Source organism: Crocodylus siamensis, chromosome 2 (genome assembly GCF_052110815.1).
Source record: "Crocodylus siamensis isolate JL-2025a chromosome 2, ASM5211081v1, whole genome shotgun sequence".
Lineage (NCBI taxonomy): Eukaryota > Metazoa > Chordata > Crocodylia > Crocodylidae > Crocodylus > Crocodylus siamensis.
Genome location: NC_143396.1, coordinates 68,467,414 through 68,490,380, shown reverse-complemented (window position 1 = coordinate 68,490,380; position 22,967 = coordinate 68,467,414). Strand labels below are relative to the sequence as shown.

Sequence of the window (22,967 nt, the reverse complement as noted above, 5' to 3'; positions counted from 1 at the left end):
ATGACCTAGGAGTTCATGGAAGTGCAAATTCTAAATGACTTACATAATAGTCCAAATTAAATTTGGTCACTTTTTGTAATTACATATTACTGTCTGCTTCCAGTACATTTAGTCTTGATGAGATTGATATTTCTGTCTTTTTTCAGGTTTCCTCAAGGGTTTCTACCATAATATATTCTAGACAGGAACACTATAATTAATTCAATACTTTATAATAGAGAAATCAATTGCTCAGAATTCAGGAAATGTAGAGGTAAACCTAAAATATGTATTAAATTTGGCCTTCTCTTCATATTATTATTAGTATTATGTATTTTTCACTTAATACAAAATATAAATATAATGTCAAGTGGATAAAAACCACCAAACTGAAACAACCTACAGATCCACATATACTAGCAGTTGCAAGCTCACAGTTTAGATAACCTTAGTCTTTCTCCAATCTGCATCAGATTTTCCTAAGCAACTTTTTTCCTTCTCTTTCTCTTTGTCTTCCAATTTTAAATGTAAACTGTCCTTACTTCAGAAATACTCAAGCAACTGTGTTCAAACCAGGCTTATTGCTTAGCACTCGGTATGATCTACAACATAATCATGTGGTTTTTAACTTGCTGTTGTCAGTCACTTTTGAGCTAGTAAGGTACAGCTTCTGATTGGAAAATAATGGGAAAAGGTTGTGGAGAAAGCGTACTTTCTCCAGGAGTGCATTTTGCAGACTGGAATAATGATTTTATTTTTTAAAAATTTTTTCACAAGAACTCCCGCTTTGGTCAGAGACCACGCATAGTCCCCAAAAAACTTCAACTCAAGAGGAACTTTGAGTGTAAGACAGTTGTGAACAATTAACAAAGGAGACTAGGTTAAAACTGGGACACCATAAATTCATTATTTTATATCAACAATGCAACAGTAAAGCTAGCCATGTTAGTCTGAAGTCAGACAGAAGGCAGGGCAAGGTGGCACCTTTGAGACTAATTTTTTCTGTACTTTAAACAGATAAAGCCGTCAGATGCTAATTTGGATCTTTTCTTTTAAGCACAAGATAAAACGAGTTGGAGGCATCTGTTATGGGACTTGGGCATTGTGAAGCTGAGTGCTGTTAGGCCCACTTGTTAGGCCACTGGAGTGGAATCAACAGCCCTGGGTGAGAACCGATAATTGGTTCTGTAGAGAAGCAATGCCACACAGATTCAGTTAGCCTTTGTTGTTAAAAATTATTTACCTCAAGAAATAAGGAATCATGAAACTTAGGTCATGGTCAGAACCAATTTCACAGCATTCTAAGTTTCCTGCATAATCATTTCTTGTCTCCCCTTAGTATAGATCTGTCACTTTCTACCCATTTTTGTGCAGATTGAGAGGTATGCTACTCAGAATCCCATGCCTAGTTTTCATATTCAGTTGTTCATCTTCTCCAAGGCTTTTGTCCTTGGTTTTAAGCTGTTTTTGAAAAGCTCAACAAACAGCTGGCCGTAAAACAGAACTGCTGGCAAATTAATCTGAACAAGTAACACAAGAAAGGAATTTGCTGACACTACTTCTGCTGTGTGCCATCAGAGCACTGCCTTACAACTGGCGGATTTGTTATCTTTTTTTATCAAACAGCAAATAAAAATAACAGTCAGTTTTCACAAGCTTCAAAATCTAGGAATGCTGAATATTTTATTGTCATAACTCACTAAACAATGTGATCCTTTCCTTAAATTGGGAGAGAAGAGGCAGATTGCTAATGAGGGTCCTGATTCTACTGTTCTTAACCAGACAAACCTCCTGCCAAAGTCAGGCTATTAAGTAAGGACTAAAGAATTTAACCCCAAACCCTTTACAAAACATTTCAGAAGTATTTTTCCCACCTACCTGGCAGAAGTTCACAAAGGAGGCCACCAGGGGCCAGAAGACAAGTTGTTGAAGGCACAAGAACAGGGATGGAAGACTTTTGGCACTGAGATAGCAGAGCTGGCAAGTGCGGGTATTTTTTAGGATCACCTTAGTTAAGAACAAAAGAGCACATTTGATACTTCGTATCTTGAAACTTCTGATTATTCAATAAAAAAACCATTGGACACAACTGTGACAAAGCACTGTTAGGTTGCTCGCAGGGCTCCAAGCTACTCTTCATTATTCTGAGGGTTGTCTACAAGGAATAGACTAAAATTTGCCCCTTGTACAACTTCTTATCACAGGACAGCTTACTTCCATGTGCCCTTGGACTAGACCTTGCAATTCCAATAGCACTAGAGGTCTTACCCTGGTTTGTACAGAATTATAGGGGATTGTAAATGGGGCAAGCCTGAAGTGAACAATTGCTTTGAAAATCACTTTCACCTCAGGCAGTCAGTAAAATAAATAAAACCATGAAAAACTCATTACACAAGAGAGTTAAATGGTACAAGAAAAAGTAACCATGGAACATGAAGATAGGATATAGATACAAAATGTAAGAATCTCACACTCTGTTCTGACTCTAAAATAGTCCTTTGGAGAGCAATGTCGGTATTTTCAGAGACCAACTTTCCTGCTGACTCTACCAGCACTGACAGCTAGGGATGTGGATTTAGTCTCCAACTTCCCAATAGGCCCTCCCTAAACACCTTAAAACCTCCCAGAGGCTGGGTGCCTCCATGTTGCATTAGTCCTCCTGTCCAGGAATGCAGGGACACAGTGATTAATGCCGTCACAGTCACCCCTCCCCACGCACCTCACCAAATCTCCAGAACCATGGGTATCCCTTTTCCTTGCATATAATGTGCACCCCATTTTTCCCCAGCTGCTTTTTTTGGAGGGGGGAGAGGGGAATGTGCAGATTATGTGCAAGAAAATATGGAAGATGACCAAGTCTTTCATTATACTGAATTTCTTAACATCTTCCAATAACCAGTAGTTCACAGGTTCTTCTATAATAATGATAATGTTTTCACCCCCTCTGACTGCTCCAGATATGTGGGCATGGAAGATAAATATTGGGAACATTGTTTATTACTATATGCTAGTTTCAATCATTTAACAATGTTCTTATTGTTTCACTCAAAGTTACTTCCCATTCATAAAGGCAAAAATAACAAACCTTTAATAGTTTAAGTTCCTTTTTAAAACACAACTATTTATTAAAACATTTTAAAATCCAGAGCCAGAGAATGCTAAGTACAAATGCCATGGTCAAGAAATTGAATTTATTATAAATAAATAAATAAATGTGGTATGTATGTACCTGGTGCTACTGGTTTATCTGCAGCTACAATTTGATGAAGACGACCTATAAGCTGTGAAGCCAGCTGATATGGGTCCTTTAGTAAAACTTTCTTGGATAACTTGAGAGTTTCACTTAACAGATTCAAGTCAAGTAATGTCCTGTGGGATAAATAAAACAAACAAACAAATGCTCTATCAAATAATGTATTGTTTTTACATGGAAACTCAGAAAAAGACACAGGTGCGTTTAGAATTTTTTCATCTAAAGAGAGTTTTATTAGGTTTTTTTGACTGAGACAGTTGATGACCAAAGTAGATGGCAGATGTGCTTTAGCTGGAGACCTTGGCCCCAAGAGGAGAATGGGGCATAAGAATACTTACCAGAATTTTATATCCTGAGGGCCTAGTTGTAGATGGTGACATTTATATATAAAATAATTGTTAGTGAAAGAGAATAGACCATGCTAAAATACTATGCTGCTGTTCAGAGGCAATACATACAATGCTGGAGTAGTGCATGGGAATAAAGAAGGGAGGCTCAGGTCTCATTTAATTTCCAGATCTATTACTATTATTATTGTGCTTCTTAGGTTCTATTGTAAACTCACCTCTCAGTACTAGCAGCTGCTTTTAAATCCTCTTCTATGCTGATCACTGATAAAGCACATGCTTTATGTAAAAGAAACTCATAGTTAAACAGGCATTCTGTTATCAACATGGGAATATTATTGGATTTGATCAGGTGATATGAAGTTCCAACAAGCTTGCGAAGGTTGAAAACATAACTGACTTTGGATTCCTTCTTCAAAACCCAGGCCAGAGGTTGGGAAGTGGTCATTTCACCATTTATTTTGGGAGCCTTGTGTCCCAGGTAGTAACCTGCAAAAGCAGCATGCAAAGACAGCTGCAAATCACATGTTTTCAGGTATCGCTCCATACAGATATGCTTCAGAAATGAATGAGTCCAGCTGAAAACGTAAGTGTTCTCACTCCTTTGTTCTACCAGATGTTCCCCAAAATCTTTCTGAATTTTCATCCATAACACTTGGGGGAATGCTAAAACAGAGACCTTCTGATATTTTGTTATTTCCTGCATTACCGTTTCATCCAGGGACAAGAGATCAAGCAGTTCTTCCAGTGCTATACCATTTTTTGACAGAGTGATGTAGGCTGCCATTCTTTTGATGACTTGCTCTCCATGGTTTTTTTCCATTTTGGCCAGTAACCACAAGTACATTTTAGATAGATCTGGAGGAAGATATACATCTGCCTCTAGGCTAAACGATGTCCACAAGAATGATTCTTTATAGGCACAAAACATATAGAGTGGTAGTGGGCAGGCTACACACGCCTCTATTAAGAGTTGCTGCTGGTAAGTTGAGAGTATTCGACAATCTCTTTTCAACCAGCAAGTGATAAGATCATTTATTTCTGTAGGTGTAAGAGAAGGTATTTGTAGAATATTCTGTTCTACTCCAATTTCCTGCAAAAACAAAATAATTTAAAATGAAACCAAAAGGATTGTGTGTGTGTTTTCTGTAGTTGTGTCTTATCCAAAAACTGCCTTAAACAATTAAGTGCTTCCCTACCTTCTCACAATAGGCACAATCTTGCCTAAATTTACATACTCATATCCCCACTGAACTGGTAAATGAGGAAAATTCAGCACCAAAATAAATTTCAATTAAATGTGTAATATTTTGATATTTCTAGATTCATTGAAAATCCTGCAATGCATTTCTAATAAGACTCTTGGTATTTGTTATGTCACATTTTGTGTTCAGTAAATTAGGGAAAATCATGATATGCTCAAAGAAGGCTTTTATTTTTATAAAAGTAGTTATGTTAAAACTTATTTCTCAGACAAAATGCATACCCCACCATAATAAAACTACTCTTTTCCTGCGCATGGTTATTTAATGATGTGCATTAGCCTAATAACACTGCACAGTAGGTTATTAGCACAGTTTTTGCCATGACACTCTACTGCACAGTGTTATTAGGCTATGTGCAGTAAGCACCTCATGTAGATGCATCCACTGCGAGTCAAACCAGAATACCAAAGACAAACCTGATTCACAGCATATGCACTGAGGTATTGACATGGCATGCAATAGATGTATTATATATTTACTCTATTTCTTGCTAGGATTTGTTCACTGTACCATCCTGAACATGTTTTAAGAGTATAATAGTAAAATCAACATGGCATTGTAATATTTTTTTAAATCACATGTATTCCTAATATAGTCCAGAGCTTCAAGCTATGAAAATACATGGCAGAATTGTTTTGTAACTGTCATAAATTACCTGTTTAACAACTGAGTTCACTAACCAAATATCAAACATGCATGGACTTAAAAATTATAGAACAACAGACTACAAAACTAGACCTCTGGGTTTCACCTGTTATACTACTCTTTTCCTGCAGTCAGATCTGTGCTGGCAGACCTCTGTGGCCTAACCAACCTCCACGGACAGAAGATCCAGCTGTACAGTTCCAACTGCAGCAACAGGATACAAATCAATAGGAGCTGAAGATGGTCAGGTCATTGCAAATTCAGAACTTTACAGGTTAAGAACTTGATTCTGTGAGACTTTCCTCACAAGCACGATTCCACTGTTACCAATGGACTAACACTTGAATAAAGATTATTCACACGGGTAGATGACAGCCATAATTTTCAAGCACAATGTTTAAAATAAATCAAAGGGGATATATCTTAGGGGATTTATTTATTTAGTGGGGAGGGGATTATGGACAGAAATGCTTTTGGTTGCATTCTGGAGGGTTAGTATGTACATTTTTTACTCTTTCTGAATTGTGTGTATTTGGTTATATTTGTCCTAAATTATTCTAACCACATTTCATTATTCCCTTAATAAATAAAATACTCGAACATGAATAATAAAAAGTGAAACTAGATATTAAATATCAACATACATTGTGTTCCTTAATAGACAAACACTGTTTTACCTTCAATGTTTTTAAGCATGAGCAGTTTGATTCTGTGGATGTAGAAACCATAAAATATACATTTTCAGGTAGTTTTGTGGGTATCCAGGATAGGTCAGCTCCATATTCCTCAGACAACTCATTTAAACCATCCAGACTTATCAGAAGTGCTTTATCCTTTGTAGCGAATTCCAGCAATGAGGCAAACTCCTGAACCAATGCTTCAAAATCCTTATTTGAAAAAGAGGATATTTTTAGCCATGTGAAAATACTTGTCCTATTGTACTTGGTGCATTTTATGGCTAACCCAGATGTCTCTGTGACCACTTTTGTCTGAGGAGGGCTGGTTCATCAGTAACAATGAGATCACTTGAGAAATCTGGCTCTTGTAGGAAGTACTGAGACCTGACTGGGAGAGATACAAAAGATGTGGAAGAGGACAAAGTCCTCAGTTTCTGTCTAGCATACAAATACTGTGCTACCACAGTGCTAGGACCCAAGAGATTCAGATGTCTGTTAAAATGTCAGTGGAATACATATGTAAGTAAAGTAAGCAGGATTTGAACAGAATGTTACTTGTGGATCAATAGTATCCCAATCCACGAGGCTGGCTTGAACAGGCTGCTTTGTAACCATAAAGAAGGAAGAGTCAATTCAATGAGAACGCAGTGGCATGCTGTACCAATTTTTTATCACTTTAAGTATGCTATATTTTATGGACTATCAACTCTTGGCTTTGCTTTCAATTTAATTGGCAGCTCTAGATTTTCTTTTGCCCTGAAGCTTGCACTGAATTATGCTGTGACTTTAAGTAACTGCTGGAAGTAGCAGCCATATGAATTCTGAGTACTGAAAGTACTTAAGGAGGATAAATGTGAAATTTTTTGTTGCTATTTGCAAATTAAGCTATTACTGTTTTTCATTTCGGAATCAGCTGAATGTCACAAGCACATCAATAACATTCTTGGTTGCAGCAGAGTTTCTTTACATTGCTTAAACAATGGTTATATGCCTCAGCTTTAGAACTAAATATAAAATAGTGTCAGCTAAATCCATCCACCCTATTGTAATGGGGGGGAACAGATATACTTCCAACTGTAACCTCAGCAGAAGAATGGATTGCCAGTACAAATTGCTAACAGCAGCTGGTTGAGTGCATATTGGTATTCTTCTGCTTTACTGAGCAGGAGTAAAGCATCTCACTAGCTGTAATTGGTCAGTGCCTGCCATTGACACAGGATACAGGTTTCCCTCACTTATGCTGTATATGTGTTTCTGGAAAACAGCATATAACTCAAATTTGCATAAAGGGAACCCACTTTACAATGTAACAAATAGGGATATGTCGCAAGACCTTGACTGTACTGACCCCCAGACCCATTTGTACAACTTTTACAAGACAATTTTGGTACTCACCAACAGCAGACATTACACACAAGCACAGGGTAGTGGCGAATGTTACTATAGTGGGGATGGCAACTACAGAAAAATGTGTCGCAGACAATGAACGAGGAACACAGATCCATAAAGGAGACTATATTTTGCTGTGTATAATTCTCCCACAATGCAGTGCACAAAGCAGCTGACTGTGGGCTTCCATCACACCGGTCTCATAAGGGTGAATTTACCTTGCATATAATGAATTTTTGGTATATAAAGGGTCATCGCATAAGAGCAAATTCACACATACAGAACTCATATAAAGCGAGGGAAACCTGTACCTAACTTTAGAGTTTTCTCTGATTCTCATTATTGTTGTACCCAAAAATTTTCCATCAAAAACCCAAAAAAACAGATCTGCAGATCTAAGTTCAAAGAAGGGTATATGTATACTTTTACCTGGCTCCAATGCTAACTTTAAGATATTCAGAATGATCAGTAACACACCCCGCCCCAAAATAAAAAGGACTTGGGATATCTTTTTAAAAGTCAATGAATTTTATAGGACTCTTTTCTTACCCACATTGTCTTTTCCTATTTGCTAAATACTATTTTTGCCTTCCATACTTATAACCAAGTATGAAATTACCCTATCAATCTGTGTTGGCATTATTACTCTAAATTACATGTTTGACCAAATCCTGTAAGCTATCTGAACACAAATTTGCTGCTAAGGGTATGTACAGAAGTGCTCCATGCACATTTCACAGTGCTATAATTTAGAGCACTTTTTATAGCACTATAAGGTGACAGAGTTCTTAAACATGACAGAAGTGCAGTGTTTGATCAGAGGGGCCTCTGAGCCTCCCTGCACTTTTCTGACCAGTGGAGAAGCCCCAGGAGGCTGTGGAGTGCTCCCTGCTGTCTAGCCTGGAAAGTGCAGGGTGGCTCAGAGGCCCCCCTCCGACCAAACCAGAAGTTGCTTTTTTCACCATTTAAAGCACTATTGCTGTGACTTAACAAAAGGTGTTAACTTAATGTACAGTAGACTAATAACAGGTGCTAACTGAAAGATACAACAGGTACTAACTTAATGCGAAGTAATAATGGCACATTAATGAACATGTAGATGCTCCCCCTAAGTACAATAATGAGATTTTTAGAAATCAGAAAGTCCCTCACCCGCCCAATTCTGACTGAAGTTAGAACACTGAAATTCTGCATTTGATAAGCTTTCAGGATTGTCCAGGGAAAGCAAGGTAGTTAATTTCTGCTGCATCTGCTGGTCATAAAACAGCAGAACACCACAGAAAATAACAGGCTCTAGCAAGTGTGCCTTTAAAAAAAATACAAAAACCAAGATAGTCCCATCATGTAGTAATTTTAATTACAATCAATTTTTAATTTTAAACTTAGATGCAGTTGCTTTTAAAAGTAGAGGTAGACCTAATCTGTTATGTCTTCAAAATTCAGTGACAAATAGCCAGATCAGAGCTAATCATCCAAGCCTATCTCTATTTACAACACTTGGTGTTGATTCGCTGTGATGGAGCAGCTTCAGTGCAATGTCACTTTATGGGCTGGACCAAGGGGTGATGATGGCCATTTTCAGAGCTTAGTTATAAGGACACAGGAGAGCAGTTTGTGGTAGCAGCTGTGGAGGCAACATCTGGCTGAGTCCCTGCTCCAGGAACATCTTGGAGGTAAGGGTGAGGCTATGGGGAAGGAGGAGACCTCATTGGTCCTGGACATGACCTGAAACTGCACCTTGCTGGGATAGGGAGGCCTGGTGGTCCAGCCTGTGGTGGGGCAGGGCCACTCAAATACCAGGACCAAGGACCTCCCCAGTGTAAGACGGGCAGGGGTACTTAAAGTCCTGCCCCCACCTTAGGTGGGTGTGTTAACATGCCCTAGAAGCAGGACAGTGTAGTAGGTCAGGTATGCTAAGAAGGGCACCTGAGCCTATGGGGGTGTTTGACCCCATGCCCTAGGAGCAGGCCAATGTGATGAGCCAGGCACAGTATGTGCCTCATTGTGGAGGCAGAGGTGCAAAATAGAGTGCACAGGGGCACCTGAAGGGCTGCACGAGAGTGGCAGTTGTGGGTCCCTGGAGAGAGGGGCGATGTGAGAGGGGCGTAGTTGAGAGGCCCTGCAAATAAGTGGCAATTGGGAACCCCTGGAGAAAGGAGGTGCAGGACAGTATTGGCCATGGCTGAGGAAAACTGGGGCCCTGAAGTTGGGCTGAGAAAGTTGAGGCCTGGTGTGTGCCACCAGCGTGGAGGTCCGGTACCTGACTGATGAAAACTGAGGGCCAGGTGCTAGGCCGTGGATGAGACCCAGTGTGTGCCACCAGGGTGGAGGCCTGGTACAAGGCTGATGAAAACTGGTGCTAGGCTGAGGAAGATAAAGGCTCAGTGTGTGGCACCAGGTTGGTGGCCAAGAACAAGGTCAATGAGTGTGTTATCTGTGAGGCATAGGACATGTGTAAAGGGAGGTTGGAGTATGTATGTAGGGCTGATGGTACAGCTGGGCCTGCAAAAGGCAGCCTCCTACCTATTAATAACTGAACAATTGAACAACAAGGCATGGCAGGTGAAAGAGACAGGCAGTTTGCTCATTAACAAGGGGGCGGCTTGGTGTGCAGACCGGGCTTGTGAGATAACCCTCTTGACATTAACATACAATATAATGAACTGGTTAAGCTATATTTCTTTTAAGAGAACATCCTCTTGAGAAACCATTTCCATTCTTGACATATACTTGGAGACTTGAAATTTGATGTCTCTGGTCAATGCATTTTTATAGGATTCAGAAAGTTTTCTTTGTTCCATAAGTGTGATTCCTCATCATTTTCACTAACATGATAGGAGTTTTTGGCATATGCCCATGGTAAAAAAAAAATCTGAGTTACTTTCTTTTAATGCTGAAAAAAAAACGTTACAAGCATAAACAATATTATCCCTGGAGTTAACAGGATTCTCAGTGCATGTAAACTGCCACTCAAGGGATGGAGCTATGACAGTTTCCAACTGTGGCAGCAAGATGCCCTCACAGGCTCCCAAAGGGGAGGGGGCAGTCCCCACAGGCCCCAAGCCACACAAGCAGCCCCTCTACCAGGGAAACTTACCTTTGGGGACTCAGCTGTACCTGGAGGAGGGGCTGTGGCTGCGCAAGCCAGCATTATGCCGGCTGTTTAATCAGCTGTTCCCCGGGCAGGGAACAGCAGAGCCAATCACAGTTGCTGGAGCAACCGCCGCGGGAAGATTTAAAAGCCCTACCGGAACCCGGCTGGGGAGTGGAGAGGGAACACGCCGGCATGGAGCACGCCCGGCGTGGTGAGGCTCCTGTGGTGGGCACGAGAACTGCAGCCGGCTCAGTGCTGGCATCCAGAGCCAGAGAAAGCTGAGGCCCTGTAGAAGGCTGGGAGGGAGGAGGCAGTTCCAGCACCTCTCCACCCCGCCTTTCCAGTGGTCTACTTGATAAAGAGCTTTAGAGGCATCCCGCCCAGAGGCGGCAAGGAGGACGCCAGCTGACAGAAGCCTAGCCCATCAGCATCCGAGGCAAAGACGCTAGCTGTAGTGACAACAGGGCTAGCCCACCAGAACCCGCACTGACGCCAGTCTCCCTTATGAAAGGGGTTGATGGGGCACAGCTGAACTATGCAAGCATCACCCATTTGTTTGGCAAGTGGACGGGGTGTAGGGGATGTGGGGCCCTGAGGAACATCACGTCAAGACCGTGTGTACTACCATCCCTGGGGTCCCCCAGGAAGATGATCTCCACTGAGCCCCTCCCTTTCATTCAGTAAAACCAAGTTGTGGCAAGCGAGTTGAGGGAAGGGGCCCCGCGCCAAATGGATCATACAGTTCCCGACGTAAACCACATCTTTGGCACTGCCACACCAACACATAAGGATCTGCCACACTACTTCTTGATGGCTACCAGTTGAGACCTTGCCCCATACCCTTTCCTGCTTGCATCATGTTACAGGTTTAAAGAAACAACAGGAAAATATATTGTTGTGACAACAACAGGAAAATATATTGTTGTGACCAGGCTGGTACATTTTCAAAGGCTGAGGGAATAAAGGTAACTAGATACTGGCAACCAAAGATAAAAGATATCTGCAGTGGAAAAATGAAATGATATGTTTAAATTAGTTATGTTTTATATCTATATGGGATTATACACATCTACATAGGATTATCACTTTAAAAAGAGAATTGTGAAAATTAAGTGTGCTTTATAGTTGTATACAAAATTTAGGCCTCCCACATAATGGTATTACACACTATAACAGGGGGGCCAACCCACAAATTAGCCCCACACCTGCCCCTGAGTGCCACTCTGATCGCCTTTCTCTGCCCAATTCACTGCTCTGCTTTCTGCTCCCTGCCCTATCTGCCCATATACTTCCTGCCACCTCCTTGGTCTGCTACATACAGAGGCTGCCTTTGCCACTTGTGGCATTCATGCTGCAGATTGGCCACCCCTGTACTACAATATATTAAATTATAACCATGCTGTGTCCTGACTGAACTGGTTATCTTAGTAGCAGAATCACCATACTATTTGTAATCTTATGAAAAGAACATTAATCACTGCACCACTGAAGCAAAACTGAGATTTACTTTTGTTACCTCTGATAAGTTTACGGAGATCTGGTAAATGTCAGCAATCTGGTAGCAAAGGCTTAAGAGAACCAATCGGACATTTCTGCTTTCACCAGTAACACCAATAAATCGGATTATGACTCTGAGGTCCCTGTGAAAGAAAGAAATGCTGTTTTTCCACAACAGCTTACTTCTTGATCTTAAGCTGGTTGTTTGGCATAATGACAATATCATTAAGGTCTCTCCACCAAAGCCCTTAGGCTGCCTGATTTTATGTTGCTCTCACTCAGCAACAGTTGAACGGGTCTGTCATTTGCTCATTCATTAAACTCATACAACCTCCAATCCACATCTATTTAAGCACGTTAAACGGCAAAACGTGTCTCACACCAATATTTTAATTTTCAAAACCCCTGGATATGTTATGAAAGGAATTTCTTTTACATTAATATGGACCCTAACAGTGAATTCTTAAGCCAAGCTTCATATACAAAGAGCCTGATACCTGCTACCTGTTCTAGTGAGCAAGGGGAAGAGAGAGAACTTCCTTCCTGTCAACAATATACATTTTCTGTTTTCTATTGGTCTGAGTGATCCTTACCCTGGTATCCAATGAGGAGCTAAGGATGCTGCCTTTGCCATGAGAGTACTTTTTCCACTTCCTGCCTCTCCATGCAACACAATTAATCTTCTGTTTGAAGATAAAATCTGATTCTTCACATGACACAGAAAAGTTTCTCTTCCTATGACACATTTAATCCTATATGACATGGAGGTAAAGACATGGAAGAATGAAAAGCCAGTGTTAAAAATTTAAGCTAGTGTCACAAATCCCTCATGTAATTTGGAAAACAGAAGGAAACCAAGCTGAAGGGGCAAAGAAAGTCAAGGCAGTAAATTTTCCAACTTTGAAGAAACTTTTTCTTTGTGAGAAACAGAAGTTCAGTCTCATCATACTTTTATGTATTTTCTGTATTGAAATTCTCACTGTGTCCCAAAGTTGTTGTTTTTACATAAAGTGGTAAATTAAAGACACAACCTTACTGATAGTGAAATAATCTTTTCCTCAATTTTGTATGCATTGTTTTCCCATTATTTCATATTTTCCCCACACATCTAATATAGCTATAGTTTTTTTTCTAGGCTCATCAATCATAACTTCAGACAACTACCCATTCTTCAATTAGATTATCAAATATCTCACTAAGTTATGTCTGAATGAATGCTACTGAATCAAACTACTTTATCATCATCACTCCATTCATGAAACAGAAATTTTAACACGTATTTAATTTGTCTACTAGATGACCAATGTTCCAAATTATTTTTGCAAACTCTATACTGTTTTCCATTCATGAAGCCTAAGGGAGCATGTTATTAAGCTGGCCCCATGGAGAACCAGTGATGAAGGGATGCTCAAACTATACTGCTGGTTGCATTTTTTTTTAATTTCCAAGAAATGTCATTATTCATTTTTGTCCCTTGGAATTTGACAGGGAAATTGTATTTAGTGACACTTTCTAATTCTCCATCAGAAAGAAAGTATATTTACTTGTGTTTATTAAGTATATATTACTTGTGTTGACATCTGCCATGCATGCACACTGTGCACTCTGCTGTAGATTGGGAACTGGTATGTTTATTTAGGAGTCAGTATATTCTAGATTAAGGTATTAGCTGGAAGCAGACAACCTGGAAAGGGACCAGTAACCAGCTTCAACTGTGTTCCCAAGGTAACTGTATCTATGATAGCTGAACTATAAGAATGTTGATTTTCTGTGACCAAGGAGTTTAGCATGGAGTCTGACTCATAGGTCATATAACACAATGAGACTTGCAGGAAGCAATATTTGCCACCTTTCTCATGGAATAAAATACACACTAACATAATGACCAGCAATCTGGGCTGATCCTAGACAACAAATGTTTATCTAAATTAATATGTGGGCATAAAATTTCACAATAATATAGCACATTTTAATGTCAGAGAAAGCTTGGGCCTCACCCATCTGAAGCATAAAATTATTTTTACTCCATTATATTCTCTCAGAAATGGTTGATCATGGGCAAATAACCTAAGCTTCCAAAAACTTCACTCCCTTCTACTTGAATCTGAGAGGAAGGCAGGCAAAGCTGGACACCGTTTTTTAACCTTTGCAACAAGTCTCAGTGCAGGATGAGATGACATCTTTTCCCTGGGACCTGATTTCATCTATTTTTCACTTTACCCAAGCAATTATCTGGTACACTGTCTTATCCAGAAAATGGGGATGCGTGAAAATGGAAATGGAAATTGGAATTTCAATCCAGAAAATTGAGATTGAAAAATGCACTTGTTCTAAAATCTTACCAGCAAACCGTTTCTTTGGAAAAAGTAAAACAAAATAAAAATTAAAACCAGCAACTATTGTCCAGACTTAGATGTCCTGTTCAGGATTTTCACATGCATACAAAGCCAGAAAGAAAACAAAGTGATATCCTCTCACATGAAAGGAAAAATCTCAGCAAAATTTTACAGTCAGGTAAATTATCCTAACTCCTCTTTTAACCAAACCATGTTCCATTTGTTTTGTGCTGATGTGTATAAAAGAAGCAGCAGCCCATTGCTGAACTCACAGTCCCTGGCAATGCTGGATATGTTCTAGGATCTCTTCATCCCTCTGAATTCGGAGTATTTGCTTTCTTCTCCTTGCGTCCAACACATCTGGAATTTTTTTTGACTTGATCAGCCTAATTGAAGAAAAGCAGAAAAAAAGGCTCTAAGTTAAACAGATTTACTTTCCCACCCCGGGAAAAAATATATACTCACAGCTTGTCAAAGATAAATGAATATTTTTTCCTTAACAGTGACTAGCAAAGCCAAAAAAATAGTTTCGCTATGTATTAAAAACACCTGAAGGTTACCTAGGGTGAAAGCTATGCTCTTAAACATATCTGAACGATTGGATTATTTTAAGAGATTAGGAGCATGCACAAGCAAATTAAGATTCATTTCAGTTATCTTAGTCATTTCAAGTGTACTTCTTACAACAACTCAACATTTTTTCGTAACCGCCAAAGTTCCTGGCATTAAATTTAATACAGAGCCCAATGCAGTTGTATGGTTTGCAGTACTGGTCACTGTCTTAACAACCACACATCAAATAAAGACAGCGAGTGAGGCTATAGAATTATCACTGACAGCAAAACTAGCAACTTTCTAGTTCCAAATTTTCATATTCTGTTGAAATGCTTGATTTTCACATGGTCTTTTACTTGTTTTCAATCAGACCATTCACTAGTATGTAAAAATTAAAACAAAACCCCTGTTGTAAATACCAGTCTTGCAAACTAGGCAATATGTCAGCTCAATTTTTTCAGGCTTTTGTTCCTCTCGAGCCTGTTTTGTGATTAATTTGAATGTGAAAGGATTCTTCAGTAACTTAGTGCAGATAAAACTCAGACCAATGGGAGCATGTCTTTCGTCTCTCCATACGATGTATTCTTTCCCTTTTTTGTCTCTATAGACAGCGCTATGCAACTGACCTGCTGAAGTGAGTGATGACTGTTTTTTGAAAGTCATTGCAGAGGCGTTCAAGGTAGTAGGCATGGGATCTGTTGTGGACAAAATCAATCCCCTTTTTTCCCCAGCTAATACTTTTCTCATATATATTAGTGTGATGGAGCTGTAAAGACAGGGAAAACAATGATGTACAAATGCAAGGAACCAAAACTGGTCCTTGTAACAAAAAAAAAAAAATCTTGGATTAAAAATTGTAACACTGTCATTCATCGGTGTGACTTTTAGCCATGAAATGTAGTAAGGCTTAAGTTCCAACAAGTCTGTATGATTTTTTTTATACTTTACAGTTTTTACTTTATGGTGTTTGGTTTGTAGATAGAAATGAAAAACGTGGAAAGAGTGGTTTTATTAAAAATAAAGAAAAGGAGCGAAGAGGAACTGTGAAAAGATACATTTAGAAATATAGGGAGGCAAATGAGTCAAACTGCGATGAAGGTCAGAAAAGATCCATTCAAACTCACATGGCCCATTATGAATAAGTATAAATAAGGCATGCCAATTTCTGTATGTAATGGTGAACAAGGAAATGGTGTAGCGAACACTGTAATAAGCTGCGTTTGACTGCCATCATCTGAATGAGTAGGTACCCATTTACAAACTGGGTATCCAACCAACTGGAGACAGGCTTTGGCACAAATCCAAACCAAAGCTTGAACATATACTTCTGGATTAACAAAAATGATACCGTAACCTCTCTGCTACTGTACCCTGAGTGATGAAGGAGGAAGGAAAAAGTAGCAAAGATAGGGAATAAAACATAGGAAACTTGATAATGTGGATTTTGCTTTATAAATCTGCACAGTCAATGGGGTTGAGGGCAAGGTTCCCTCTAAGGTGCGCACATGCACAGCCATACATAACTAAAAGTGTGGCCACGCACAGCCTTTTCAAGGCCGCGCAAAAGGACAGGCTGGGGCTGGAGCCTGGCATGGGCTCCGCTGGCTCTGGGGAAGTGGTCCACTCCCCCGCATCAGGGCCAGGGAGCGCAGCACTTCCCCGGAGCCAGCAAAGCCCGTGCCAGCCCCCCACCACAGCCTCCACCCCTGCCTTGCCTCACCTTGGGGTGAAGCAGCTGCCTGCCCTGAGTGAGGCTCTGCCAGCTCCAGGACACTGCTCCACTCCCTCTCATCGCCTCGGGGAGCAAGGAGGTACATGGCGTCAGGGCTAGGGAGCGGAGCAGTGTCCCGGAGCTGGCGGAGCATCACTGGGGCAGGCAGTGGCTCCTCCCCAAGGTTAGGCAAGGCAGGGATGAAGGCTGGTGTGGGCAGCTTGCATGGGCTCCGCTGGCTCCAGGGAATTGCTCCACTCCCTGGCCCTGATGCAGGGGAGCAGAGCACTTCCCTAGAGGTGGGGAGCCCACAGCAGGCTCTGGCTCCAGCCCCTGGTCCCCGGCTCTGGCACCTGGCCCCAGCCTCTGGCCCCCGGCCCAGCCTCCAGCCACCGGCTCCCAGCTCCAGCTCCAGCCCCCGGCCTCTGGCCCCTGGCTCCCAGCTCCAGCACCTGGCCCCCGGCTCCCAGCTCCAGGTCCTGGCCCCCAGCCACTGGCCCCCAGCTCCAGCCACTGGCCCCTGGTCCCAGCCCCTGGCTCCTGGCTTCAGCCTCCGACCCCTGACCCCAGCCTCTGGCCTCCAGCCCACAGCCCTCAGCCCCTTTCGGTAAGTGTCCCATGCCAGACAGAGGCAGCGTGCTCACGGACCAAAGTGGCATGCTCATGGATTGCTGCTCCTTAGAGGGAACATTGGTTGGGGGCTGGGGAGAAGACTTAAGGAGAAAATTAAGGTAGAGAGAAACCAAAAATAATTATGCACTCATACTGCTTACCTTAATAGATGGATACAAATTGCTTTGCTGTGAGTTTACTTGCAAAAATAAATAAATAAAGTAATTGGCTCAGTTCTCATGCTTACAGTATGTCCAAGAACACAATTTAGTCTCATATTTTAACACTTCTTGGTCTTCATTAGATCCACACAACATGTGGATTAATCAATTAATAGCTATTAATACTGTTATTACATACTGAGGTTCAGATTCTCATCTCATACTGAATAATACTTTATTCCATAACTGGTCTCAGTGTGACTCCTCATGGAACATTCAACATGAATTAAGAGCGGTATAATATGAGCCTTACATAACACCATAGCTTTTCTTCCAGAAAGACCCTGTCCACAAAAACAGAAAATAAAGCTAACAGACAAAGCACTAAAGTAAAGATGAGTCAAATAAAGTATATAACAAATAAGAGTGATATGTGAGGGTGACTTAGAAGACTGAAGTTAGGGCAAAAGTAGCATATGCAGGAATGAAGGTCAAAGCAGGAAAAAAACAAGGTGAAAGAAGTAAGTTGTGATAAAAGGTCTGATGGAAGAATAAAAACACTTGGCTTTGAAGAAGAGATGTCATTGCAGTTGCAGGAAGCAGTGTAAAAAAAGCAAAAAGTTGGATGCATGGGAAGATACACAAAATACTATTTTTTTCCTGACTAATGCTTGATGCAGTGGGCAGAACCAAGCTATTGGAAAATGATAATTAGCATACCCTTGTATAAATGCTTTTTATGAAGTTCTGGTGTGCTTCATACATTCCTATATTAATCTCTGGTTTCAGAGGATGGACATCAACATATTTTGAAGCTTGTTTTCTGGACAAGTTGAATTGTAAGTCACAGATGTTCCTCTTGAAGCAGTGACAATGGTCTTCAGGAGAGCCATGGACACAGAGCCCTTGATCAACCTCTTGCTGCAAAACTTATAAAGGGAAAACATAGTCTGATTCTTAGTGAGCATGTGGGTACATAAACACACAAACACACTTTTTAAATTAAACTTTGATCACTTAAAATAATATTCTGAAAAAAGTGGCTTAGAAAATAGGCAAGATACTAGGACAAAAGTAAGTATCTGAAAATTGTGTTTTGCTAGTGTCACATATATATATGAAAAGGCCAATACTCCTAGTAAACTCTACTAAATTAGACAATAGCTGTGTTTTAATGATTATGGCTGCTGTGAACACAGTTTCCAAGTCAAGACAAATTTTTTTTTCTGACAACCAAACTTTTTTATTGACTGTTTTATATAGTGTAAATGTTACCCTTACCCTTCTGCCAGGTCCTGAACAGGGGCCAGATTAAAGTTAAGTGGTTTAACACCAATCACAGTACAAAAGTTTGGTTGCCAGTAAAAATGTGCAAACTGTCAGTAAAAAAAAAAAAGATATTTCAGCTCCTTCAAATTACTTGCCCATTTCTTTTCTAGTGGAGTCTACTATTTTTTATCCTGGAAACAATGTATTGTTACTCATTCCAATTAAGTGACATATTTTTCTCTTCTGTATCTTCACAACTCACCTGTTTTAAGTAGCATACTGGCTGTGTCTTGGCCAACAGCAATTGAAGCATATTCCTGAAGTATCTTATGTAGCTTCTGAAAAGAGCTCAGCCATTTGCTTTTAGCTTGCTGCTTGCGTACAGGATCCTTGCTGAATATGTCCTTGTAAAATGTGCTATGCAGAAGAATGAGACAAATCATATGAAAACTATGAAAAATATTAGTATCATTATTAACAACACAAAAGTAGATTTTGTTTTAAGTAATACTTTCTACTTGTATCTGTGTTGTTCATTTAACCACAGATACCAGTACATTGCAGAAAAAGTTGAAAGGCACTGCCTTGCTCATTAAGTTCATCCTCTTTTGCAGCTCCTCATGCTGGAATGTTTATTTTACTCAGCTGCTCAGTAATTTACCTTTCATGGATTTTTTTGAAGTGATCCAATTTTGGATTAACTGAAAATAAATCAATCTCTCAAATGGTTTGAAATGAAAAAATCGATCGATCGATAGATTCCTGAATTAATAAACGTCAAAGCAAACGTAACAGAACTCTAACCTGATGGGCTGCAGGCTGTAAACACTTGGGACATAATTTTCATCCAATCTGTACCACTGATTAAGAAGCCACAACTCTTTCTCATATTCAGCTGCAGATTTATGTTCTGTGAGAGGGGATCTATTAGACAAATCCTGTTCATCTGAAATATTTGATTCCAATTCTTTATTGTCATGCATCTCAGTTATATTTTCTTCTGATGACTTGCCTGTTCCCAGAAACTCTTTAAAAGTGTCAGGTTGATTATCATCTACATGCTCTGTTTTCTCAGTTAGAACTGCCTCTTTTGTTCCATCAAGCTTTACACCACTTGACATGTTCTGCTTTTGCTGTATTGCAACCAACTTGAGGCTTTCAATTGTGTTTTTAATTGCCTCTAAATTCTCCTTTGATATGGTATGTGGGATGACAGGATCATCATGCTTTTGCCCAATGAAAACCTGAATATATAATGATAAGAAAACACTAAGGAGAAAACAAACATACACAGGAGACAAATATACACTTGGTCTACACCTTCTGTAAATGGTTCTGAGGCTTGACTCAACATTAATCAGTAGATTATCTGTAAATAACCTCTCTTTTTCCATGTTCTGAATTTGTCAGATACATGTTGTTTAACATGAATACAAATCCTAACAAATATTAAAAGTTAAACACAGCAAATACAACCATAGCTTACAAAGAACATCTGATGTCCTAACTCCTGACACTTCTTCAGAGCTTCCAGGTGTAATGAAACCATGTGGTGATCATTGCTGACACCATCTGTTAGTCCCCACCTCAGGTCCAGCATCCGGAAATCATAGCCTCTTGCTTTACAGTAACTGTATAGCTGTGGGTATGATCTTTTCATTAATTCATTTCTTTCCTCTTCTGAATCTGATATGAAAACAAGCACAGTGAATATAAACTGTTATACTGATAAACATGATAGCTTTGCAGTATTTGATGATGAAACAAAAATTTGAGAGGCAACAGAATCACGATTTTTCAAATAAAAAGGAGTGTTTGGAGAGCATTTTATATATGATGGTAGATGGATTTTTAAATTTCTAACTAAATGTTATATATATACAGTATATCCCAGCATGATTGCATTATAGTCTGTATTTGAACGAATCTTGCATATTTTAATAGTTCTCCTCATAGGATGTACATTGACCATAAGAAATTTACGTACTCCCAGATATTTAAAATCCAGATCTATATTTGGACTGTTGTCCTATCCTCCCCAATGCTATGAACAAAATGGACAGTTGCCAAGGGTAGCAGAGAGGCTATGGCCCCCTCTTTCTACAATGTGACAACCAAACTCCAAGTTTACAATAGCCCTGAAATTCAGGTTACTCAAAAGTCTGAATGAAAATCTAAAGCCAAACTTTGGAAGCTTTGGGAACAGCATCTCTTTGCATGCTGGAAACTGCATTTACTTAACAGAAGGGCCTCCCAGTTAAAATCAAACTTGGTGATTTGTTTCTGTATGTAAACTTTTGCCGTATCTTTTTGCATGCATTTTTAATTACCTTACAAAATTATTTTGTCCTCTTTAAAATGTATTAGACATAAATACAGCATGCTTGATAACTGTATTGAAAAAAAACCCAACCCATGGAACTGCCTTGTGTCTTGAATTCCCACCGTTTCTACTAAGACTAATGGTACCTCCACACCAGAGACACAAACAGGGAAACACAATCAGGCAATTTCTAATAAAGCAAGGTTGAAGGTAGGAAGGCTCAGGATTTGAGGGTTGGAAGTATTTTGGTGTAGTATTTTGAGTTTTTATAGTCTGAATTATCCATACTCATTTGATGTTTGGTAGGATCCTGGACAACCCCTGTTAAAAATAAAAAACTTCAGATGACTGTTGCTTTGTCACACACACACACACACACACACACACACACACACACACACACACACACACACACACACACACACACACACACACACACACACACACACACACACACACACAGAGTGTAATGCCTGTTTAAATACCAAGTTCTTCAGGGAAGGATTTTCCTTTCCCCCCTCAATTTCATATTTACATAGTAAGCTGAAAGAAACAGACTTTAACCCCAGGAAGTGGGTAGGTGTGCTTTATTAAGCCTTCTGTGTAGAAAGGGAAATGGAGAATAAGTGAAGCAACTTGCTTATGGCACAGTCATCTGATACCAGTCAAGAAAAGAACCAAACTGCCCTCACTCCTAAACCTAATGCTTTTTTTTTGGTTCTTGTTTTTTTTCTCCAAACCACATTTCTTACCACAATTCTGGTAACTGCAAATAGTGAACAATGATAAGTTCAGGTGCAGTGCATGATAAACCAGGAATCTCAGGGTGAAGAGAGTCTGCAAAGGGATTAGAGCCAGTTTCTAGATGTCATACCTCGATAGCTTCCACAAATATAGACCATAAATGTTCTCTTTCTGACTGAACACGGTGTATTGATAAAGCCTCTTATTGCAGCTCTATCAATTTCAATGTCAGGGGACTTGTGTTGTTTATCATCTCCCAGATCAGTAGGGCCATCCCAGATCCTTGGCAACATGGCAGCATATAATTTAGTTTTTTCCACCTGGCTTGCAGATTGGGACTTCAGCTGATCAGTAGTTTGAAATAAATGTTCATTGTAGACAGGTCCATCTGCTCCATTATCTTTCCAGGTATACTCATTTTTAGTTAAGACAGTTCTTAGTGAAGTGTTATTCAACCAGTCTGTCATCACTCTGCTGCTTTCCTTGTCAACCCCGATCTTGTGGCCCTCTGAGAAAGGCATCTTTTCTTCTTTCAATGCTGGCAGATCCCAGCTATTTACATTTATCCCTCTTGGCATTTCTGTCTTGTTGCTTTTGAGAAAAAACTCTTCTTCACTTTGCAAACTGCTTTTATCCCTACTTTGAGATTCATCTGTAAGTGCACTGGAATTTGCATGACAACCTCTGTCTTGATCTATAGTTTTTTCTTTGTGCTGAAGAGAAATAAAAAAAATCCTAATTTCAATCAACATCAGCAGGAGTTACACATGTGCATAGACCACCAGGGGCTGAACTGGTGGCTAGTGATAAAATTCTTACTGAAATCTGAGCCCTGGCCTCCTGTTCTTAGAACTGGGAGCAATACTAACACAACACATGAAACACATGTACAAGCAAGGACCTCATGATGCCAAATGGAAAGCTCTTTCCGTTCCCTAGAAACTCCCTTTCAAATTATTGTTTCTTCCTGCAAAGTGAAGCTCTTGATCTTCATCTGTATAACCTTGTCCCTCTCTCCCCACATGCAACTGATGTTTCTAATAATTTTTATTGCTCTCTCAGGGCGGGAAGAAAGAAAGTGTCACTGAAAAATATGCTGCCCAAGGGGAT

At 40.0% G+C, this 22,967-nt stretch overlaps 1 protein-coding gene across 1 annotated transcript; it reads right to left on the bottom strand.

Annotated features, from left to right (window-relative positions):
• Positions 1-3,462: 3,462 nt before the first annotated feature.
• On the bottom strand, positions 3,463-22,435 carry LOC149870377 (NACHT and WD repeat domain-containing protein 2-like). The gene is made up of 10 exons (XM_090034507.1): positions 21,988-22,435; positions 20,277-20,476; positions 19,595-20,034; positions 19,053-19,207; positions 18,242-18,450; positions 15,664-15,803; positions 14,755-14,868; positions 12,166-12,289; positions 6,167-6,376; positions 3,463-4,672 (listed from the first exon to the last, which is right to left on the bottom strand). Exons 1-10 carry the CDS (start codon positions 22,433-22,435, stop codon positions 3,794-3,796), a joined length of 2,919 nt encoding a protein of 972 aa, XP_089890633.1. The 3' UTR covers positions 3,463-3,793.
• Between the last annotated feature and the right edge of the window lie 532 nt (positions 22,436-22,967).

Excerpts from the sequence above, each read along its gene's own strand:
- LOC149870377 (XM_090034507.1), bottom strand. The coding sequence starts at position 22,435 with ATGCCAAGAGGGATAAATGTAAATAGCTGGGATCTGCCAGCATTGAAA. Across the intron at positions 19,208-19,594 it reads TACAGCCTGCAGCCCATCAG|CACATTTTACAAGGACATAT; the intron begins GTTAGAGTTCTG and ends TCTTCTGCATAG. Across the intron at positions 18,451-19,052 it reads CAGTATGCTACTTAAAACAG|TTTTGCAGCAAGAGGTTGAT; the intron begins GTGAGTTGTGAA and ends TCCCTTTATAAG.